A 21,834-nucleotide genomic window follows, 5' to 3' on the forward strand; every position below is an offset into this window, starting at 1 on the left:
CTTAAAAACTAGGTAACATGCCTAAAATCACAATGCCAATAAGCGGAGGAATGGGCGTTTGACCTGGGACTGTTTATTATCTATGAACTTTTTTTTTTTTTTAAGCAGGTCCTTACTTATTTTAATTTCCTTTGGGGTTTAGGTCATTCACTTGACAGATATTTACAGAGAAGCTGCTACATAAGATACCACTACTGCAGATGCTGGAGATACAGCAATGACTCAAGTCTCTGCCTTCAAGAATTTAATTCTAGTGCATTAGTACTTCAAAGCCTCATTATTTCCCATTTAGGGTCATGAAGAGGAAAGAGAGGGAATGAGTGACCTAAAGAATTTGAATGTTCCTCCACCTGTAGGAGAGCTTGAACTACATACGCACTTGGGCGCTTACCGGCATTCATAATTCTGACTTACGTGGGACTTAAACACACACCTACAACTTCAATACATAATATGACGGCTGTCACACCAGTCAATGGTAACTGGATACAAAATATGCCCAGTCCAAAGAAGACACAACCAGCAGAGGCACTATTAATATCACTACAGAATCACTTGAGGAAGTAAAAGTTATATGAGGAAGTAGAATGTTCTGTGTACTCCAGCCAATAAAGACTTTCTTAATAACTATTTGCTGAATGCACAAATAATCTCATCAGTGAAAGAAAAATATCTGAGAGAATAACGTTTTAAAAAATGACTTAAAGCTCTAACCAGAGAGAAATAAAATAAGTTTCCCATGAAGAGCAAAAGAATATTCCCAACCTACTAACCTGCCTTTAACGGAACTCAACATAGAATAAATGAGTAATCTAGTCACTGGGGTAACAAGACAAGTATTGTCTAAGCAAAACTTGGCTTGGCGAGCCATGTGGCAAAGTAAGTGTCAGGAAAACAGGTGGGACTCTTAACCTATGGACTAGATCCTCCAGGCAAACAAAGAGGGCCCTTCCGGCAGACCCACACAGGCCAACTCATGAAGGAATCAGCCTGGCCGGTGGTGGACACCATTCAAGTCAGGTAAAACTAGTGCAATGTCAACTTGTCCTCACGGTGAACTCCATCCAAAGGACAAAGACATGGGAAACAGAGAAGGAGATGGAATTTTCTGTGTCAGATTGTTTGGATCCTAACTTGATGTCATTGCTGGGGCTCTCCCTGCCTTCATTTCCTTCTTGCCCACCCTCTATGAAAAGTGGCGCAGGGTAAGGTAGAGGTGGACCCATACCTACGAGGCAAAGCGTTTTAGAGACTGGAGGCCCACGTATCCTTCAGGACAAAAGTTAGAAAACACAGGTTTACAAATGTGGCAAAATGGTAATGACTGGTGAACCCAGTTGAAAGGTATGTGGGTTTCACTGTACTACTCTTTCAACTTTTCTATACACTTGACATTTTTCTAAAAAAAAAAAAAAGGTTTGAGCAAACGAAAAGAAAAAAACATGCAGCTTCAAAGAGCTCGCAAGGGAGAGGGATGAAAACTGTATCAGTGCCCACGTCTGGGGGCAAACACTCAGTGATAAGCTCTGGATAACTTTAAACTTTAATCAACTTGTACCAACAACCTCGGAGATTTAAAAAAAAAAAAAAAAAAGAGGCTTGGATCAGGCCCTCTCTCACGTCTGAAGGCTGGAGCCATGTGCTAACCTGCGGAGACCCCCGTCCACGTTCCCTCCAGAGCAGGCAGCAGGTTCCAGAAGACTGCATCTGAGCTCTGTGACCTGAGGTCACTCTTTTCCCTGACCTTCTCAGAGACAGTGGCAGACACCCTCGTCCAAGTCCGAGGACAGTAAGAGCACCAAAGGATTAAGCGGGAGCAGTTTTTCCTATGCCTATAATTGGCAAAAGAACTGCCAATGTAGAAGTGGAAAAATTAGTTGCCAAGGGATGAAATTCATTCAAATGACAACCCATTCCATTGCTGGCCATTCCAGGAAAGTAGGGAGTGGAGCTTTTTAATGGGAAGGAAATCTGTTATTCTATATACACCACAATTCACTTCATGACCTAGTCCGGAAGGAAGAGAAATCTATTTGAGTTCAGCACCTGCCTGACTAGTCCCCTGCTGACCTCCCCACTCTGTCTGTGCCCCCGCAACCCCACCCTCTGGAGGGAACGAAGGACCAAAATAGCTCCCCTCTGCGCTCCGCCAGGACGCACAGGCGCAGCACAGACTCGCCCCGGAGGGCACAGCCTGACTTCCAGGGCTGGGATTTACCAATGTCACTGAGCAAGGTGAGGATGGCTCCTTCCCGCAGGCCACAGCAGTTCTCAAACTGGTTCAGGTACTGTCAAGAAGGTGAGAAGCAGCATCAGAGGGAGCGGTCCCCGACCACCGACCAGCCCACAGTGTGTTTTCCCAGCTGCAGTCATCTGAGTGCTCACCCCAGCCCCGGGCTTTGGGGATGTGGGCTAACAGGTGGCCTGGGCAGGGAAGGAGGAAGCAACAGTGAGAACTCCCAGAAGAGCTCACATACTCACAGGTGAGGTGTCTGAGTCATTCTGAGAGGAGGGCTTTTCAGGCTCACCTGAGCCGCAGTTCTGAGGGAGGCAGGCCAGAGGCCACGCTCCACCACAGTGGGACCACTGCTCCTGTGTCCCGAAGAGGGCAGGGTGGAAGGCACTCGCTGCACACCACGCTCTGACCGCTTCCCCAACGTGGCCAGTGGGGTGATGATGGTAGTGGGGAATATTTAATGAGCCTGGGACCCGGCAAACCGCTACACGGTTTAGCTCAGTGAAGCTCTACCTACGTTGTCTCATTTCATCCATCCCCCCACTGCCACCAAGAGAAATACTGTCGGAATTTGCACCTCACAGGCGAGGAGCCTGAGACTGGAGAGGTTCCGTGAGGTCTGCTCACACAGCCATTCCAGCACAGCCCTGGAATATGAAGCCGTGTCTAGCTGAGGCCTGAGCTCAAACACTTGCCCTCTCTGCCCTCCTGGCCCTGGCTCAATATGCTGCTGGCGGCTGGCCTCAAATGAAAACAATGGAGAAAATAACTTCCCAGCTGAGGGTTATAGTCATTAACTAATATTTATATCCAAGAACATCGAAGAGCCCGTTTCCTGAGCTGGGCATACAGACTTCACTCAATCAGTTTTGGCTTCTACATTTGCTCACGTGCTGGCCAAGCTGGTCTCTTGGTGCGTAGGGGAGTAGGCTTTGAACTCTTGAGAGGAGGGAAAGACAGGCTACCTCATTTGGAGCACAGAGAGAACAGAGGTCTCAGGTGCTCTGGGCAGCGGCGCCCTCCCTGCACTGCCCACCTCCTGTGGGGGGACCCCACGGACAAAGGCCCATTACAGTGCAAGGGCTGCCCGCCTCCCCCAGATCATCTTGTGCCCCATGCGAGGTCAATCACGCTGCAGTTTGCGTCATCTTCTTCCCTGGCTGACTGGCTCTTCGCGGCCAGCATGATCAAGTCTCAAGTTCTCTGCCGGGCTTCTGAGCCCTCCGTAATCAGGTCACAGCCCACCAACTCCCACGCTGCCCTCTAAGAACCACTCACTCAACTGCAACAACATGACTCTAGCTCCCATTTTAAATAACTGCATTTAGTAATCAGATGATTGTCAAAGGTTAGGAAAATAAAGAGGAAAACTGAAGCATTATCAAGTTCCCCATTTCTCATCCATTATCAGTGCCCAGCTTGTAGGTCGTGCCAATGACTGTTCACATCCTGCTGCACCACTCCCTTGACCCGCCTATCTCCCGTGGCAGGAGAAAGCCACTCAGGCAGATCAACCCTTGTGGAAAGTTTCCTTTACAAAAAGAAGACGGAAGGGGCCAAAAAAAGTAATGGAAACAGCACATGATGCTGGGTCCAGGAAACTGCCAAACAGAGAAATGCTGGGGTATCCTGCCTCCCCGCCCCCCCCCCAAAATATCGTGACCCTTCTTCTAGAGGGAAGAGTTCAGGGAGATGAGCACTAACAGAGCAACCTCTTTTTCAATACAAAAACAACTTAGTTGTCCAGAGACAACTTTTATTTTGCCTCATACCATGTGGCATTCTTCAGTGTCCTAGACGGAGAGGTGGCCTGCAGTTGGCTTCCCATGGGCTGTGACCCAAGCTCTGCCACTGTAGCTGTGTGAGGCCTGGAATCCACCTCACCATCCTGGGCCATGATCTACATCCTTCATGTGGGAATCGTGTTGTACCAGCATCACAGGGATGCTGAAAATCAAACAAGGCCAAGTATAAAAGCAGGTTGTATGATCCTGTTTCGGATAACACTGGGGAAGGGGCCAGACACGACCGTCCCCAAGACAAGGGAGGGCTGACATCACCCACCCTGAAGTACATGCTCTAGTAAGGAGAAGTGAATGCACTAGAGGGACAAATGCCCAGATGGTGAGTCAGTGGTGGCTCTGGAACATCAGCCCAGTTCCCTGATTACTAAGCCAGCTCCCTTCCTGCTCCACTCTGTGACCCTGTCTGCAGTGCTGCCACATCTGGGGGACAAAAGCCCTCCTAATAAGGACAGCGGTGACTCAGATGCTGAAGGACAGCCGGTGGCCCTAACATGCCCAGGGAAGGAAAGTTTGTTTTGGAACTGGTCCAGTCTTTCCCCGTCCTCAAAACCTGGTGACTTTTTCTTGTCATTTTAGTAATCACCGTGCAGGACATACATACAGCAAGCCCCTCCCTGGCTTTCCGGTAAGAGCTTCTGATTCAGTCTCTTGATTCACATCACGCATGTCGCCCCACCCTGAGCATGGAAGAGGGGGATCTGAGAAGGAAAAGCAAGCCCACTGAAGTCACCACTGCTGCCCGAGCTTCCCGGTGAGGAAAGGGGCGAACGGTGTCCCCACTGCTCCCTGCCCAGACAGGCTGCGCCCCGCCACCCTGGAAGCCTCACCTTTCGGAGATCTCCTCCCTGGCAGTACTCCATGGCCAGCAGGGGCAAGTCATTGGGAGCCAAGTTCTGCATCCCCTCGGGGACGTCCCGGGCAGCCACCACATTGGGGTGGTTCAGCCTAGGAAGGAGACAGCAATGAGGGAAAAACCCAGGATCTAGCTCAAACCCACTCCCCCCCGTCCATTTTACATTTTACAACGAAGGCCCAGACAAGCTGAGGGCCCTCCGGCATAAACAGGAGCACAGAGGTCAGGCACGGGCTACTTACCTCGGTGCCGGGTCAGTTAGCATCCACCCAGCTCTACTTTCAGCACCATGAGCTCAAGGACTGTGAGTGCCTCATGTGCAACTTAATTTTCTTTAGAGTGCCCAAATCAAGTCCTCACTGTACTTTGAAACTGCTTGTAAAAGCAGAAAAAGTAGAGGGACTTCCAATCTCAGGCCATTCAAGCAGGGATTGGGGGGGGTGTGTGTGTACGTGTGTGTATGTGGGTGTGTGTTTTAAGAGGTTCACGGAGGGAGCACCTGTTTGAGGTCTTGCAAAACAACCAGGTTGCTAGTTTACCTAAATGCTTACTTAAACCCCTCACTACCTGGGAGGACAGCACCCATGCAGGGCCTCACAGTCCCTGTCTCCACACTGGAGGAATAAGTATCTTCGATCGGTTTACAGCAGTGGAGAGGCACATACCATCTTGGAATCGGAAATATAGGAGGGAAAAAAAAGGATCTCTGCTGTGACAAAGGACAAGTCACTGTGATGGCTATCTTAAATTATTTAATATAAGAACTAAAGCTGACCAAAAGCCCAGAGTTGGACACTAAGGGCCACTCCTCTAGAAGTCATCTGTTATCCTGACTGAGGGACTGAGATTTATGACTCTCTTTTCCAGATGCAGCAGGGGGGGCTGTTGTTCCAGATCCCGAAGCTCAGAGGGCTCCCTCCAGATTTCATTGCAATGCCCCACAGCCCCGCACTGCTGCGTTCTCCTCGTCCCCCCTGCAATGACAGCCCTGTCTTGGCTTGGTGTGTGGGGCCCTCACCTTCTCATGATCTGGATCTCCAGGCACCACCGCTCTCGATTCCGGGGGCTGAGCTCCTGCCGGCACTGCTTGATGGCAATCTGCTCACCTGTTTCCTACAGAGAGAGCACGCACAGGGACAAGAGGAGCAGAACTCACAACCAAACCCACCGAGAAAGCCATGGGTCAAATATGAATTGTCTCCTTAGGGCCCGGAGCATGGACCGCGAGACCTCTGGGATCCTGAGGCCCACATATGTGTCCTCTGATAGATGTCCCCAAGTCACTTGCCAGCCTGTCAGGCTGGCCTCCACACCTCCACCTCTTGCCTTTCTCACTTCTAGCCACTCAGAGTCTACACCAAGGTCTTGTTCAATTCCCACCTCCTCCATGAAACCTCTGCTCACCATTCCTGCCGAAGAGCTTTCTCACTTCTCTGAGCCCCAACTGCTAGATAGAACCATAGGACATTGCTGGTATTGACCATTTTGACCCACGCCCATGGCACTTGCATGTGACTCAACCTAACAGTTAATGACACACTGCCTTCATATTTCATGCAAGAGTTTCGTCTCTCCACAGAGAGGGCAAACCTAGCACAGCAGCTGGAACACAGAGGATGATTCAATTTAGCATTTCCTAGCTCTGTGACCTGGGGCAGAGCACTTGGTCTGACTCAGTTTCTTCATCTATAAAATAAGAACGCCTACACCCAACTTTCAGAGCTCTCCTGAAGCTTAGCACCTAGCAGTGTCCAGCTTTCAGCAGGCGTTCAATAACACTGCTGGGGGCAGAGCAGACCCGTGTCACACAAGTACTCCTGGCATTTAAAATCCTCTGCAGCTTGGCAACACCCTGCCTTTCCAGCCGCTCTGCCGAGAAGCCCCCCACCCCCCCCCCCCAGCCCGCGCATCTGCCGCCGCAGCTGTATCAGACCACCTGTCCAGTCCCGGGCTTCTCTGGTCTATGCTCTTGCTCGCGTAGGTGCACAGGCGCTCCAGGAGCCCACCTCAAGGGGCTCTTACTCTGCTCTCCAAACAGGCCACTTCATCACACACACCTACCAAAGACTTATTTTCTGTAGAGTCAGAGCTTTATTTTCTTTTCTTGGTTAGATTACAGGCTTATCCATCTTCAAGCACTTTAACCTCTTCTCTAGTAACTAGCACAATGCCCTCGGCCGAGAGATTTTGTGAATGGAAGGGAAGGCAATCAATAAGACGTTTGTGAATAATTAACTGCCTGCCTGGGTCCTGAGGATTAACTCATCCCTTTTCCTTGGTACTCTAGGCAGCACCAAGGAGCCCCAGGGGACAGACTAAAAGGAATGAGCCCTACGGCTACAGTGCTGGAAGCAGCAGGGACAGTGACTCTGGCCTCGGGTGCTCTGCCCACCACAGGGAGCCACTGCTGCCACCTCCTCAGGCCCACGGGGCCTCCAGGATGGCTGAGGGACAGTGGGTGCCCCTGGCCATGCCTCTAGTGGCAGGGGCCTGAAAGCTGAGCCCGCCACCAGTGAGCAAGCTGACTTATACCACCAACCTGTATATTGTGTGTCCATGCAGCAACGAAAGACCTCCCCAACAGCCCTACGTACTAGGGAAGAGCCACGCCTGCAGGAGGCTTTCAGCAAATCCTCCAGCGAGAAAAGATGGCAGAATGGTACCAAGATTCTACTACTCGCCCAACTGAAGAAGGATATTCTAGAGGCCCTGACAGACCATTTTCTTAGTTTTGTCATTTTAGGAAACGCACCCTGAAAAGAATCCCCATTCTTGTAAGTGTAGCAATTCATATGGTGCTGAATGGGACTTGAACAAGACACGTCGAGGGGCACCTGGGTGACTCAGCCCGGTTGAAGGTCAGACTCTGGCTGGCATCTCAGGTTATGATCTCAGGGCTCTTGGCTCAGCTGGGAGTCTGCTCAAGATTCTTTCCCTCCTTCTCCCTCTCCTTCCCCCTCAGCCCATCCCCCCGCTCACACATCTTTCTCCCTCTCTCTCTCTCAAATAAATAAATAAAATCTTGAAACAGACACCTGGAGAAGTGCGGCAGGACCTCCCCATGCGCACGCGATGTCTTGCAGCAGGAACTGCATGGCGGGCACACAGCTACCAAACTGGCCGTGATCCCTGCAGGACCACAGACCCACCCAGTAAGAAAAGGAAAAATGGAAGTCTCCAAACAAGAGCGGAAGTAGTCTAAGAAAACCACAGAGTCACTGATTGTTAGACCAATCCCTAAAACTGACCTCCGAGAAAGATGAGCTTCAGAAAGAAGCCTCTTGTGCCTCTTACAGCACCAGTGCCAGAAAACAGAGACAACACCTCTACGATACTCTCAGAAGTTGCTTCTACCAGATCCCAACATTGCTGTGGTCAAGCTGTGTGTCAAGCAGTTCCCTCACATGCCTACTTTTTTTTTTTTAACAGCTCTACTGAAATGTAATTCACATACCACCCAATTCATCCATTTTAAAGTGTGCCGTGTAACGGTGTGGGGTATGGTCAGCATAATACAACCAAAACCACACATCAATTTTAAAACATGTTCATCATCCCCCAAGGAAACCCCATATTCATTAGCAGGCACCCTTCCCCCAGCCCCTTGAGCAAGGGCAATCACCTATCCTTACAGATTCACCTGTTCTGAACATTTCACAAATGGAATCCCATGCTATGTGGTCTTCTGTGATGGCTTCTTTCACTTCGCATGACGTTTCCAAGGCCCACCCATGCAGTAGCCACATGCCTATTTTTGTAAGGACACACACTCCTGAGGGTGCAGCCCGTGGTAGCAGGCACGGATAATCAGGTCCTGCCAGATCATTCACACATTGCTATTAGAACCCCGATCTTTGGCCCAGATCCCGAGGCACTCTCTGAAGAAGGGCTGATCTCTTTCAAAAATCATAAATCCTGTTGCTATTGAACCAACTAGTGCAGCTGTACAAGTGAACTCGAGTAGAAATCCATCTAATACTTTTCATGAGTTAGGGAACGTGTGAAAATACTGTTTCTTCAATTGATGTACAGACTGTTAGATCTCACAAAACGTTACACCCTCTACATCATGAACTTCCCGATTCCTGTCTGTTCTCAAACTGATTTAAATTTGCTTTCAGGTTTCACTTCCCCTGAGTGTTCACACTCAAACATTTTAGCCCAGTTCTATGGTAACTTCATCAATGGCAGCTCTGACATGCCATTAGAGATGCTTGTTTCCAGTCAGGTGGGATCTCCATGGAAACTGAGACTGGAATGCACAGTTCTACAACTGATGGGCCAAGTGTAAAACGAGGTAACAGTGCCAAGGGAGTCCATTCAGCAGGTAATGTTTTAATGGACAGTCTGATAAAAGTAACAGTTTAGAACAGATACTGCAACCCACGGTCTGTTACCTCAGAATGACTCAGAGCTTAAATCAAGATATTTAAAGATCTGCACCTATTTTAACTTCCATACACAGAACAGTTAGTTTTTTTGGTTTTTTTTTACTGCTGCTACTAATAAATTGCCACAAACTTAGTGGCTTAAAACACAAATTTATTTCCTTCAGTTCTCGAGTCAGAAATCTGGTACAGATCTCACTGGGCTAAAATCAAGATGTTAGGGGTGCCTGGGTGGCTCAGTCGTTGGGCGTCTGCCTTCAGCTCACGTCGTGATCCCGGGGTCCTGGGATCGAGCCCCACATCGGGCTCCCTGATCCGCGGGAGGCCTGCTTCTCCCTCTCCCACTCCCCCTGCTTGTGTTCCCTCTCTCGCTGTCTCTCTCCCTCTGTCAAATAAATAAATAAATAAAATCTTTCTTTAAAAAAAAAATTTTTTTTTAATAAATAAATAAAATAAAAAAAATAAAATCAAGATGTTAGCAGGGCCATGTTCTTTTCTGGAAGCTTTAGGGGAGAATAAATTTCCTTGACCTTTCCAGCTTCTAGAAGCTGCCTGTATTCGTTGGCTCAGGGTCCCTCCCTTCATCCCCAAAGCCAGCAAGGACCAGTTGACTCTTGTCACATTGTATCACTTCGACACTGACTCTCCCGCCTCCCTCTTCCACTTTTTTTTTAAAGATATTCACAGGTTCAGGAGTTAGGATGCAGACATCTTGGGAGGGGCCATTATTCTGCCTACCACAGACAGTATGCTTCCTTCATAAAAATGACAAATAAATCAAACCCCAAAGGTAGATTTATTAAGTGATTTAGAAAATATTTTAGGTAATCTATCTATACATTGGATAACCGTAGATAATTGCAATCTTCTATTCAACACAAACACTGGATCTAACACACAGCTGTTACCCGGCCCAACCCAGAGTCCAGAAACAGATTTTGATATTGAAGACTGATATTAAAGATTGAAGATTTGATACTGGCCTCAGTATCCTAATTCAAACTAAAAAGTGAACTTCACAATATGAATACTAAACACATTGTGGACTAACTGGGCACAGACATCAAAACTCACTTTCTGTTTGTGGACAACTCAGCTTAGTCCTACGGTTGCAGGGGAAATCCTAACTCCCTAGGCTTGGGAATGTCTCATACAGATACAGACACACTTAAACTTTTCTTATACAGTGACCCTTGAGGCAGTATTCTAAAACATTCCAGTTTTCCATGAGTAATACTTCATTTGAAACAGAAACCCAAACAGAATGACTTTCTGTTGCTAAAAACATACCTGCTCTAGAAAGCAAAATTCAGTTAAACAGTTCAGAAACAGACTAAAAATACTGGTTTTGAAACCCTGGGGAGTTTGTTCTTCACTAGCAATGAAACTCCAAGAGCAGCGGATGACTTTATTTGGGTTAGAACTTCCTAGAATCTTAGCTCTGTTCTGTGGAAACCCAGACTTGGCCCAAACCATCTCAGCCTCCAACTTCTGTTAAGGGACACCTCATGTGGGACAAAATTTAAAACTGGTTTGTATTTTGAGAAAATGGAGACAGGTACCAACAGTGTAATCCATACTTAATGCAGCTTATCATGAAGGTCCCTCAAGTCTGTGATTCTTTTGTACATGAAAACATAAAAGGTGTGTGGAACTGGGGTGTGGTATAAAGTGGCGGGGGGCACCTCCTCAGATGGCTGAGAGCTACTGAAAGGTGTGACAGCACAAGTGAGCTGAAGGCCAGTCTACTCAGGAGTTGACCCAGCTTCCCAGAGTTAGCCTTCTTTACATGAGGAGGGGAAACTCGCTGGAAGCCAAGAGGTACATTCAAACCTTTGGCTCAGAAACCTGTCTCCTGTTACCGTGGCAACCATCCAACAGGCCACTGTGGTAAAAGGGGGTAATTAGTAATAACCAGCTCATTCCTTCTCAGGCCCTGCCCTCCAAGATAAACACTTCAGAGAGGAAGTGCAAAGCTAGGCCTAGAGAGATCCTAGGGACAGAATTCAGGTCTGAGAGTCAAAAGGTACAGGGTCTGGCTACAGCTTTCACCCCTGACTCAACCACGCTGACCAGTCTATGCTGAGAAGGCTCTGAGTTCAACCCATTCCCTTTGGTATAAACAGCCAACAGACATAGTGGCCTCCAAACTCACCCACAGGGGCTTATGGGGTGAAAGAAGTCAGGGTGTACCTCCTTCATCCTTCACCTGGTATATGTGGGACACTGAGCCCACTAGTTTAGCTTCTGGGTCTTTATCCATAAGAGGGAGAGGACTCTACCCCTCAGGCAAAACGAGATGGAGTGTCTGACACAGAGTGAGCCTTGAGCAAATTACAGTAGCATCATTTCCTTCCTCTGGCCTTGTGTAGATGTTACTCTACCCATTTGATTTGTCTTCTCTTCAGACTCTACAGTCTGTCTCCTTCCAAGATTCTGCTCAAGTTCCCTTTCCTCAAGAAGCCTTCCCTCTCCCCTGAGCATTCACAAGAGAATATGGATAACGCATCGAGCACTGCTGGTACAGGACACAGCCATTCATAGTTCTACACAATTTGGTGCCCATATTTGGACCTATTTAATATACTGCTAAGTATTCATTTTACCTCCTCAATTGGAGCATAAGCACACTGAGGACAAGGTCGTTTCTTTTCTTCCCCTAATGGAGCTTGGGTTGGTGCTCAATACATTCTTAGTGAGTTGAATGAAGTCTTTTAAGACTTCCAAAACACACACATAAGCTGAAGTGAGCTTATTCTTGTCCAGTGAGGAAACAAGTCAAAGTCAGTACTACCTTGTAGAAGAGATAATTAGTAACACCTTACCTTTTATAGCTTTATGATAGCCAGTACATACATTACCTCGTGTCATCCTAAAAGGCATCCTTGAGAAACCAGAGAGCAATTCCCAGCCTCTTTCACAGCAAAGTGCACAGAGAATATATTTGCAAGGCACCCTGGGACATTTCCAGATCCTTTCAGAAAGCAGCTGCTCTATTTCATGCCCAGACATGCTGAGAGCCAAGGAGATCAATATCTTAGCATCCTCAAAAATCCATGGGGGAAGTTTGGGCCCAAAGCCATGAAGCTGGCAAGTAACAGAGCCAGGACTGGAACCCAGGTATGGGTGACTGGGAGTCTTGTGGTTTTCCCCCCTTATTTCCAAAAGGTGCTGCAGGCTGAGGTCACTCAAGTCATCTTTTTCTTCTTCCTCTGTATTTAACAAAGGTCTTATTGAAAACATCAGCCTATCTAGTCTGTACTGATAAATGGTTTGTGCTGACCCTTGGGCTGAGGATTTATGGAGTACAGACACAGCAAGGACTGCCAAGGCCCATGCTTGGTAACAGATTCCAAAAATTCAGGGAAACAGAGGTAGGGGCATTTGGTACACTGCCCTTACTCACTAAGAAATATTTGTTTTAGAAAGATTTATGCATGTTGTCCTCCAAAGGAGAGTTTTTCCCTTAGTGCTTCAAAATGGTTTAGACTGATTGAAGAGACCTGAGAATGTTCTAGAGGTGTCCATAACCTTGGATCACCCACCATGGAAAAGCCACAAGCCACAGTAGAGAAAGCAGGAAGTTGGGATTTGAATCAATGTAGGTTCAGATTCCAGCTCCTTCACTTACTAGCTTAGCCTCTTTAGGTAAATGACCTAACCTCTCTGTGCTTCAATTGCCTCAGCGATAAACATAAATAAAGATAATAGGCTGGCTTACTTGGAGGAGTGTGTGACTCTTGACCTCGGGATCGTGAGTTCGAGCCCCACTTTGAGGGTAGAGATTACTTAAATAAACTTAAAAAAAAAAAAAAAAAGGTAACAGTTCTTCCTTTTAGGGTTATGCAGGCTGGAGATAAAACATGTAAAATGCCTAGCCCACTGATGGCACATGGTAGGTTCTCGATAAATGATAGGTCTGATTACTGGGCATCACAAATGTGACTGAGGATACCAAGGCTTAGATTCTTTAATGCAATTGCTCTTGTGATAAACTAAAAAGTCTCTCTTTTGTAGACAAGATAAAGTATATGGAATATTAGGAAACGTACATGGTTGCAAAGTACAATCGTTATATGTGTATATAGATATATGTATAATCATTACATGACTGGAGTTAAATTGTCAAAACCACCTATCCCACCAGCTTTCTTCAAGAGGCTCTGAACACTGGTGCATCCACCAAAGAATACACTACTCCTGTTCTGATCGTGGACATCAACTGAAGAACCTCCTAAGCACCCACAGGAGACTTAAGGCTTTCCCCACCCGAGTAACAACCCAGGAGGGTGACGGAGAGCTTCCCGCACTGAGCCAGGCTCATCAGCAAGGTTTCACTAAGTATTTGTGAAGTTGACTCCTCCTGCTCTCTCAGCCCTCACCTTCTATTCCCCCACTAAGTCCTAAATAGCTCTTAGATCTGCCCACTTCTCTCCACCTCCAGCCACCTTCAGCCCCGTCCAATCTCTCACCTGTCCAATCTCCAAAAGCTTCATGACTGGTCTCCCTATGTGACAGGGTGTCCTGGTACCAGCTCTTCTGAGAGCGGATTGTTAAATATTCGGGAATTCAGTGAGACCTGCTAATTAAACTGTCAATGGCTTGAAACAAGCCACGGTGGGAGTAGTTACCCCATGGAAACTGGTAAACACTACTACTCAGGATGTTACTTTGGGGAGCCGATTTCCCAGCACATCACTGCCTGGGCCCCTTCCAAACTCTTCCTGCAGTCAGAGTGGACCCCCTTCCAACAGCTTCCTGTTGCTCTTCAGATAAAAACGAAAGCTCTTGGCAGGGTCTCACTGTCACTTTCTACATTCCAGCCTCCCTTGCACCTGGCTCCCCCGCTTCCTCCTTTCTGGTCCTGCTGGCCTTTCTGTCCCACCTGCTTGCCAAGACCTGCCCCACCACAGGGGTTCTGAATAGGCTGCTCCCTCTTCCTGGAACTCTCTTCCCACTTTCTTAGCCCGGCTAAGCCCAGCTAACTTCTACCAATAACTCAGGTCTCTACTTAAGTGCCACTTCCTTGAAGCAGCCTCTCCCCCCAACCCCCCACTCCCGACCTCCTGACTGATCCCACCTCCTGGTATAAGGTATCACTGCTGTGGGCCCCTCTCCATGTCACACTTATGATACTTGGGAGCTTACATTTGTAATGACAGATTAATGGCTCTTTCCCTTTTCCAAAAAGATCTTTAGAGGGGCGCCTGGGTGGCTCAGATGGTTAAGCGTCTGCCTTCGGCTCAGGTCATGATCCCAGGGTCCTGGGATCGAGTCCCGCATCAGGCTCTCTGCTCCTTGGGAGCCTGCTTCTCCCTCTGCCTCTCTCTCTGTCTCTCATGAATAAATAAATAAAATCTTAAAAAAAAAAAAGATCTTTAGAGAAAGTGAATGACTTTATGCACCTAACACGTGCATAATATAAAGACAATTGCTATGGGGGAACTGAAAGAAAGCCAAAGCCAGACAGGGCCCTAGCTGACCAGGAACTTAGAGCCTTGACAAGACACATTCTTATACACAGACAAAAGGGCAGTATATGAAGCATGCCAAATGAGTGGAGCTGAGGGAATTCAATGGAAAAACTAATTTCCATAGAATGAAGGAGTCCATGGCAGGTTTATTGAGGAAGTGGTCTAGAGCTGATCATGGAGGAATGGGCAGAATTACGTAAAGCTGTCCAGGAGAGAGAGGCTTGTCCCAGAGAAGGCTCAGCCAACCAACTTGTTGGGAGCCAACAAGCGGAGGTAATGCTAGAAAGATAGGGTAAGGCTAGACTGTAAAGAGGCCTCAAACAGCAGAATGAGGAGTTTGGCTTTTAAAAAATAAAGAAAAAAAAAAAAAAGAACAATGATCAACAAAACGAAAAGGCAACCTAGGGAGAAGATATTTGCAAATGATATATCCAATAAGGGGTTAGTATGCAAAATATAACAACTTAACAACTCAACACCAAAAAAACCCTAATAATCCAGTTAAAAAATGGGCAGAAGACCTGAACAGACATTTTTTCAAAGACATACAAATGGAAAATGGACACATGAAAAGATGCTCAACATCACTCATCATCAGGGAAATGCAAATCAAAACCACAATGAGATATCATCTTATACCTGTCAGAATGGCTAGAATCAAAAAGACAAGAAATAACAGGTGTTGGCGAGGATGTGAAGAAAGAGGAAGACTTGTGCACTGTTAGTAGGAATGCAAACTGCTGCAGCCACTGTGGAAAACAGGATGGAGGTTCCTCAAAAACTTAAAAACAGAACTATCATATGATCCAGTAATTCCACTGCTGGGTACTTAATCACAGAAAACAAAACCACTAATTTGACAACACTAATATCTGCACCCCTATGTTCACTGCAGCATTATTTATAACAACCAAGACAGAGAAGCAACCTAAGTGTCCATCAACAGATGAATGGATAAAGAAGATGTGGGATATATATATATGCAATGGAATATTACTCAGCCATAAGAAAGAATGAAATCGTGCCATCTGTGGCGAACATGGATGCACATAAAGGGTATTATACTAAGTGAAATAAGTTAGAGGAAAAAATGTCACATGATTTCACTTCATGTGGAATCTAAGCAAAACAAAAGAAGGAACAAACAAAAAAAAAGTAGAAACAGACTCATAAATACAGAGAACTGATGGTTTCCAGAAGGAGAGAGTTGGGGGATAGGTGAAACAGGTGAAGGAATTAAGAGATACAAACTTTCAGTACATAAATAAGTCATGGGGGGATGAAAAGTACAGCATTGGAAATACAGTCAATAATACTATAAGAACACTGTATGGGGACAGATGGTGATTATATCACGGTGAGCACTGTATAATGTACAGAATCATCAAATCATTGTACACCTAAAACTAATATAACAATGTATGCCAACTATACTTCAATTAAAAGATAAAATAAAAATGAAAAACAAATTAAGGGTTTTGAACAGGGGAAGGAACTTGAAAGTAGTAATTCTAGAAGACCAGCCTATACACACACACACACATTTTTTCAGGCCTGTATCTATAAAGCCAGGAACAAATTCCATCTGACAATAGCTTTCCAAACTCACAGAGCAGACGGAGGCCATTTTGAGCTAGAGAGGACAGACACATGGCACAGCTGGACAGAACTCCTTTTGAGGGAAACCAAACAACTCTAGTTCAGCTGCTACGAGACAGATGCTGTAGTCAAGAATCTAAAAGCTGTGGCCTATCTAGAAGCAGCCCAGACCAGGTTTAAGTGCGGCCATAGAATGATCTGGCTCTTACGTTGTAATGCGAGGCCCATGGTTATATTCAGAGCAGAACACATTTGAGCCAGTTGTGTTTCTATGGCCCACTTGGCCATAGCGTTTGCTGGAATTCTGGCTTCCGGGTTGAACGTGGGAATTACCGCCCTCCAGCTCTGGCTCCCGCATTCCTCCAGGGGTCATTCCATCTACTCAGAGCTGACAGGACTCAGGGCAGGGCCTAGAATGTCTTCCAACTGATAAAGGAGGGTGGCTGTCTGGAATGACGCTCTCATGTGGCTGGCCAGTAGGCTTGATGACTCTCCCGTGGGCTTCTGCAGCGGGCTCCTAGGAAGTGGGGCACAATCTGCCATCCCTTCAGCCCATAAAAGCACTCAGCAGCCCCTGATCAAAAAGCAGGTGCCTTCCTTCGAGGACTTCACAGGTCTGATTTTGGAGTCAGAAAGCTAACTTTAGTTATTTGGTGACTGAGGGTTCCCTAGAGCAGTGGTCTCCAAATTGGGTGTATGTGCACCAGGGTTACCCAAGACTGGAATCCAAAAGAATTAAAAAGAAATTAAGCTTTTCTGATATTAGCTTTATGACACCCTCCTCACATTATTTTTCAGAAGAGCACATATCACTTGTGATTCCACAGGCACTGGTGGACAGGGGCCCCGGCTTAGGTAGATTATGGATTGTATTATCCAATTTCAATAAAATGGCTCTCATAAAATGGACAAGTGCCTAAAGAAATTCCTGCAGAGAACTTCAGTACATGTAACACCGGCACAAGCAAACAGGAATATGGAAGAACTAACACTCCTCTTGTGAGAAACTCATTTCAGACACAGGAGTAAAAACAATGAGGATCTAATCAGATCTAAAAAGAAATCAGCCCAAATAATTCCAAATTATAAAAATTCTTTGAAACACGGATTTTCATCCACTACCCTTAATGATAATTCTCACTTTCATATGGATCTGTATATCCTGCGCTGTGCAGTATTGCAAACAATACTGGGAAGGTATCACAATTAGTACATATTTAAAATATTTTTAAAGCAACTTTTTAAACACTTAAATATATTTTACTATGGTCATCCTTTAAATTTTTCTATTTTTGTATGTTTTGTAACATGTAATATATTAGTACATGATAGTGTGATGGTAGCACACATACTAATTTAAGATACATAAAACCGAGGCTAAAAACTTAAAATATTTGTACTATTTATTTGGGGAGCATAGTCAGTAAAGTTGGGAGACCACTTAGAGTCAGCTCCGCAGCTCTGAAGCCCCTTCCCAGTTCCACCTTCTCACTCTCTCCCAAGAAGCCCCTGGCCAAAGGTGAGCCCCATCCCCCACCCAGCAGAGTGTGGGGCAGAGGTGATTCCAGGGGAACCTGTCTTCCCCACCTCCGACCCTTGCTCGCCCTTAGCTCTTCCCAACTCCACAGAGGCCCTACCTGATTGTGCCATCGGATGACGTTTCCAAATCCCCCTGTCCCAAGTCGTTCTTTCATCTCCCAGGCCCCACATGTCTGGGTCGGCAGAGAAGGTGACCAGCTCATACTGATACCGTGCTAACTCTGTAAGCAATTTGGAGTGGGGGACAAAGGATTAAAAAAAATGAAACTCAAGGAGATAGACGGAGAAGGTAAGAAATAACATTTACCTTCGATGCGAGAGAGGAAAAACCTCAGCTGGTTTTCATTTTGTAAATAAACCAGGTTGTCTGGTTTGTTTTTGGGTTTTGGTAGCAAACTTTTTTCTCACCTTCCCCCACCCCCACCTCAGCTGTTGTGGAAGGAGGCAGAAAGGAAAGACACTCAAAGGAGATGTTACTCCACAACCCCTGAACTCGAAAGGGCATCCCAGCCTAGACTCCAGCAAGGGGCGCCCTGCCCCGCGCGCATTCTGCTCAAGGTGGCAGGGACAGAGTCTAACGCTGCGTTTCCCCACGGTCACGTGTGTCTTCACACAGTCCAAATGAATCATGGCTCTCTCTCCCAAAGCCACCACCTCCAAGAGGCCACCTGGAACCACCCGGGCCAGAGCTGTTCCGGGCCTCCCGACTCCAACCCGCGCAAGAGACAGGTTTGTACGCCCAGAAACCCCGACTTTTAAACTCGACAGAAGTTCCTTCGGGAGCCTCAAGTGAGGAGGGAGGTGCGAGCTCGCCGGTGCAGAGGAGAGGCGGGGTCTGCAGGTGGCACCAGGGGCCCCCCCGCGCGGCCGCCCGAGGGACTCACCTGTCGGCAGGGACGCGGGGCAAGGGAGACGCTCCCCAGGGCGGGGGAGGCGGGGGCTGGGGCGGCAAAACCGGGGGCTCTGGCACCTCCCCGAAGACATTAAAATGCGGGAATCTTAAACCTGCCAGCCCAGCGCGACTTCCTCAAACACTTCCTGCTCTGACGTCACGGAGCACGTGGGCCGCCGCTGGCCCTTAAAGGAGCCGCGGGGGGCGCCAGCCCAGACCACGCCCGGTACCCGCGGCCGCGCGGGGGGACCCTGTCGTCCTCCCCCAGGTGACTCTGGGAGGGCTGCGTGTGGCTTCTAGGCGGCTCCGGTCAGCCCTGCACAGGCTGTGCTCCCTGAAATAAAAGAGGGCCCCTAAAATGAACCCGAATGCGCCAAACTCTCTTTAGACAGTGACTTTAACCTGATGCAGTTTCTGGACAAGGGGAGATGGGGATTTCCTCACCAGAACCCTCCTGGGGTGAACTTGACACCGCTTCCTAGACTTTTAACTAGGTGGAATTTCCCGCGCCCCCGCCAGGATTTATTTAGGGACTGTTTACAAGAATTGCCCGGGCCTCCTCTCCTCAGGCTGCGTCCCCTTTATCTGGAGGATTTTTGGCTCGGGATCAAGAATGATAAATCACAGCTGTACTCCCTAGACGTGTCAGCCCCCGCTACCCCCTTAAAAAAAGTAAAGAAAAGGGGGGGGAATCTCGTAGTGTTAACGAGAAACTGCAGTTTCAGCCGCAGTGATGTAGGGAAATTGTGAGAGAAGCTCGCAGCCCTGAAGTTCACCGTTCTACTCCTACCTACTTGACATTATTAAGGTCTTTTGCTATGGAGTTGCTCAGGTCTGTGGCATTATGCTATCACACAAAGGTGGTGTGTGTTGGTAGATTTACTCAAGCAGGAAAAAAGGCATTAAAGGAAACTTTAAGATAATAGCTCGCATTTATAAAATGCTTACCAAGTGCCTGGCACTATCTACATGCACTCTGTACTTAGAATTCGTCATTCAAATCCTCAAGGCAACCCTACACATGGGACAATAACTGCATTATTGGTATCTCCATTTTGCAGATGAGAAGACTGATGTGCAGAGAGGAAAATATGTCAAAGGCACAGGCTAGTAAGTGGATGAACTGATATTCCAACCCAAGCGGCTGGTTCTTAGCTCCAAGCTCTTAATATTCGGTTATAAGTATCATACTAAGAATTTCAGAAGGAGGCAAACTGGATTTTGAATCCTAATACTGCTATTGACTACTCTGAGATTTTAGGGCCAATTACTTAACGACTCCAAGCTTCCATTTCTCTTCTTTAAAATGTGGGCAACATTAGGTTGAATTGCGTGAAATTGCCATTTTTTAATAAAACAGAAACAGTTGAAACACCAGCGACAAACATCAGTGGTTTCATCTGGTTCAGCCTAAGAGCAGCAGGGAAGACAGGAGAGTACACACGTCCGAGAAACGAACCAGCAGGGTTGTTGTAGGGAGTTAATGGGAATAACCATGCCTGACACAGGGGACACTCCTGCCTGCACGGAGCCTGAGGCCAAAGTTAACTCTTAGGAACATAGTGATGTGATTTGAAATGGTGGGGCTCAGAGCCCACGGCAAGAAAGAATTCTTGAGACATCTTCGGTGCAAAAGGTGTTTTATTAAAGCACGGGGACAGGACCCATAGGCAGAAAGAGCTGCTGCCCCGGGGATTATGAGAAGCAACCAATTATATACTTGGGAGTTGGGGGAGGTAAAGACCAAGGGAAGTTTCCAAAAGGACTTTCATATACTAAAGAGGACTCACAGAATCCTGGAGGCCTTGTTATTGTCAAGCTAAGGCTGTTTTTCCCTCTAGCAAAGCATCAACATTAAGAAAGCTGGGAGTTTCCTGGAGGATCGTTACACTCTGCCTGCTTCAATGGGCTGCAGGTTATAAGGAAATTGAATTTTATCTACATTTCCTTCTGCCGTTGTTCCCCACATCATTCAGAACAATTCTGACCCTTAAATCTTTAAGGTTGTTGAGGGTGGAAGTGCTTATCTTCTGTAACTTCTTCCTCCTTCCACCTCCTGGGGCATAGAGGTGTATAGGAGTTACCAAAGTCAGAGGCAGCCAATCCAAGGTAGACAACATATATGAACCTCCTTGAGTAGAAAGGATTATCTGTCATTTGGAAGTTATGGCAGTGAAGAAGTCTTGGCACCAGGCAGGGAGACACAAGAAAAGACAACAAAATAAGGTTAATATTATAATAAGAAAGAGAAGCCCAATAAAAATGGCATTGATAGTTAACTAAAATTTTTCTCCAGTCCTTTATTGTCATTTAAAGAGAAATTTGAGATCTTCCACAGGTTCACAGGAATAAAAAGGCACGTTAGTTTGCTCATTAGTTTCCCGTGAAGGAGGTACAGGTTTTATTCTAGATCTAGGAGCCCATGAAGAGTGCCCCTCTAATTGTATTGCAGTGGGAGCACATAATATGACCCGATAGGGGCCCTTCCATTTTGGAGTTAAATCCCCTGCTGTATTAGATTTCCAATCCTTTAAATAAACCATCTCTCTGGGGTTTATATGGGGTGGGTTGCTAGTGACTATCAGATCAGTTTTAGGGAGGATATAGTTTGCATTTTCATTATTTAGAGATTTATGAATTAACCTGGCCTCAAGTGAATAATTTAACAGAGCGTCATAGTATCCATCTCTTGGTAGGTATACAGTGAGAAAAGGTTTTTCATATAGTAACTCAAAGGGACTTAACCCTATTGGTTGTTTTGGGGGCAATCCTCACTCTGAGAAGCCTTAACGGTAAAAGAGTAATCCGGTTTTCTTGAGTCACAATACTTAAAATAGAATATCTACAAAGATGTGTTATTGAAACATTTTCTCTATAGTCTAATCACCCTCATTTTAAATCAGAGATAGCGGGGCGCCTGGGTGGCTCAGTCATTAAGCATCTGCCTTCGGCTCAGGTCATGATCTGGGAGCCCTGGAACTGAGCCCCGCATTGGCCTTCCTGCTCGGTGGGAGGCCTGCTTCTCCCTTTCCCTCTCCCCCTGCTTGT

The 21,834-nt window shown here is 46.8% G+C and overlaps 1 protein-coding gene across 4 annotated transcripts in view; it reads right to left on the bottom strand.

The window, feature by feature from the left end:
• IKBKB (inhibitor of nuclear factor kappa B kinase subunit beta) overlaps positions 1–18,921 on the bottom strand; it is a 59,515-nt gene extending 40,594 nt beyond the window's left edge. For 3 of the 4 annotated variants that reach the window (XM_032413328.1, XM_032413329.1, XM_032413327.1), the window contains exons 1-5: positions 18,779–18,921; positions 17,993–18,115; positions 5,913–6,007; positions 4,869–4,986; positions 2,219–2,288 (exon numbers count right to left, since the gene is read on the bottom strand). In XM_032413328.1, coding sequence (XP_032269219.1) covers positions 2,219–2,288; positions 4,869–4,986; positions 5,913–6,007; positions 17,993–18,097 — 388 coding nt within the window. In that variant the 5' untranslated portion in view covers positions 18,098–18,115; positions 18,779–18,921. The remainder of the gene's footprint in view (positions 1–2,218; positions 2,289–4,868; positions 4,987–5,912; positions 6,008–17,992; positions 18,116–18,778) is intronic. The other variant, XM_032413330.1, reaches the window with a different exon arrangement.
• Between the last annotated feature and the right edge of the window lie 2,913 nt (positions 18,922–21,834).

Source organism: Phoca vitulina, unplaced genomic scaffold (genome assembly GCF_004348235.1).
Source record: "Phoca vitulina isolate PV1807 unplaced genomic scaffold, GSC_HSeal_1.0 scaffold15, whole genome shotgun sequence".
NCBI classification, from domain to species: Eukaryota; Metazoa; Chordata; class Mammalia; order Carnivora; family Phocidae; genus Phoca; species Phoca vitulina.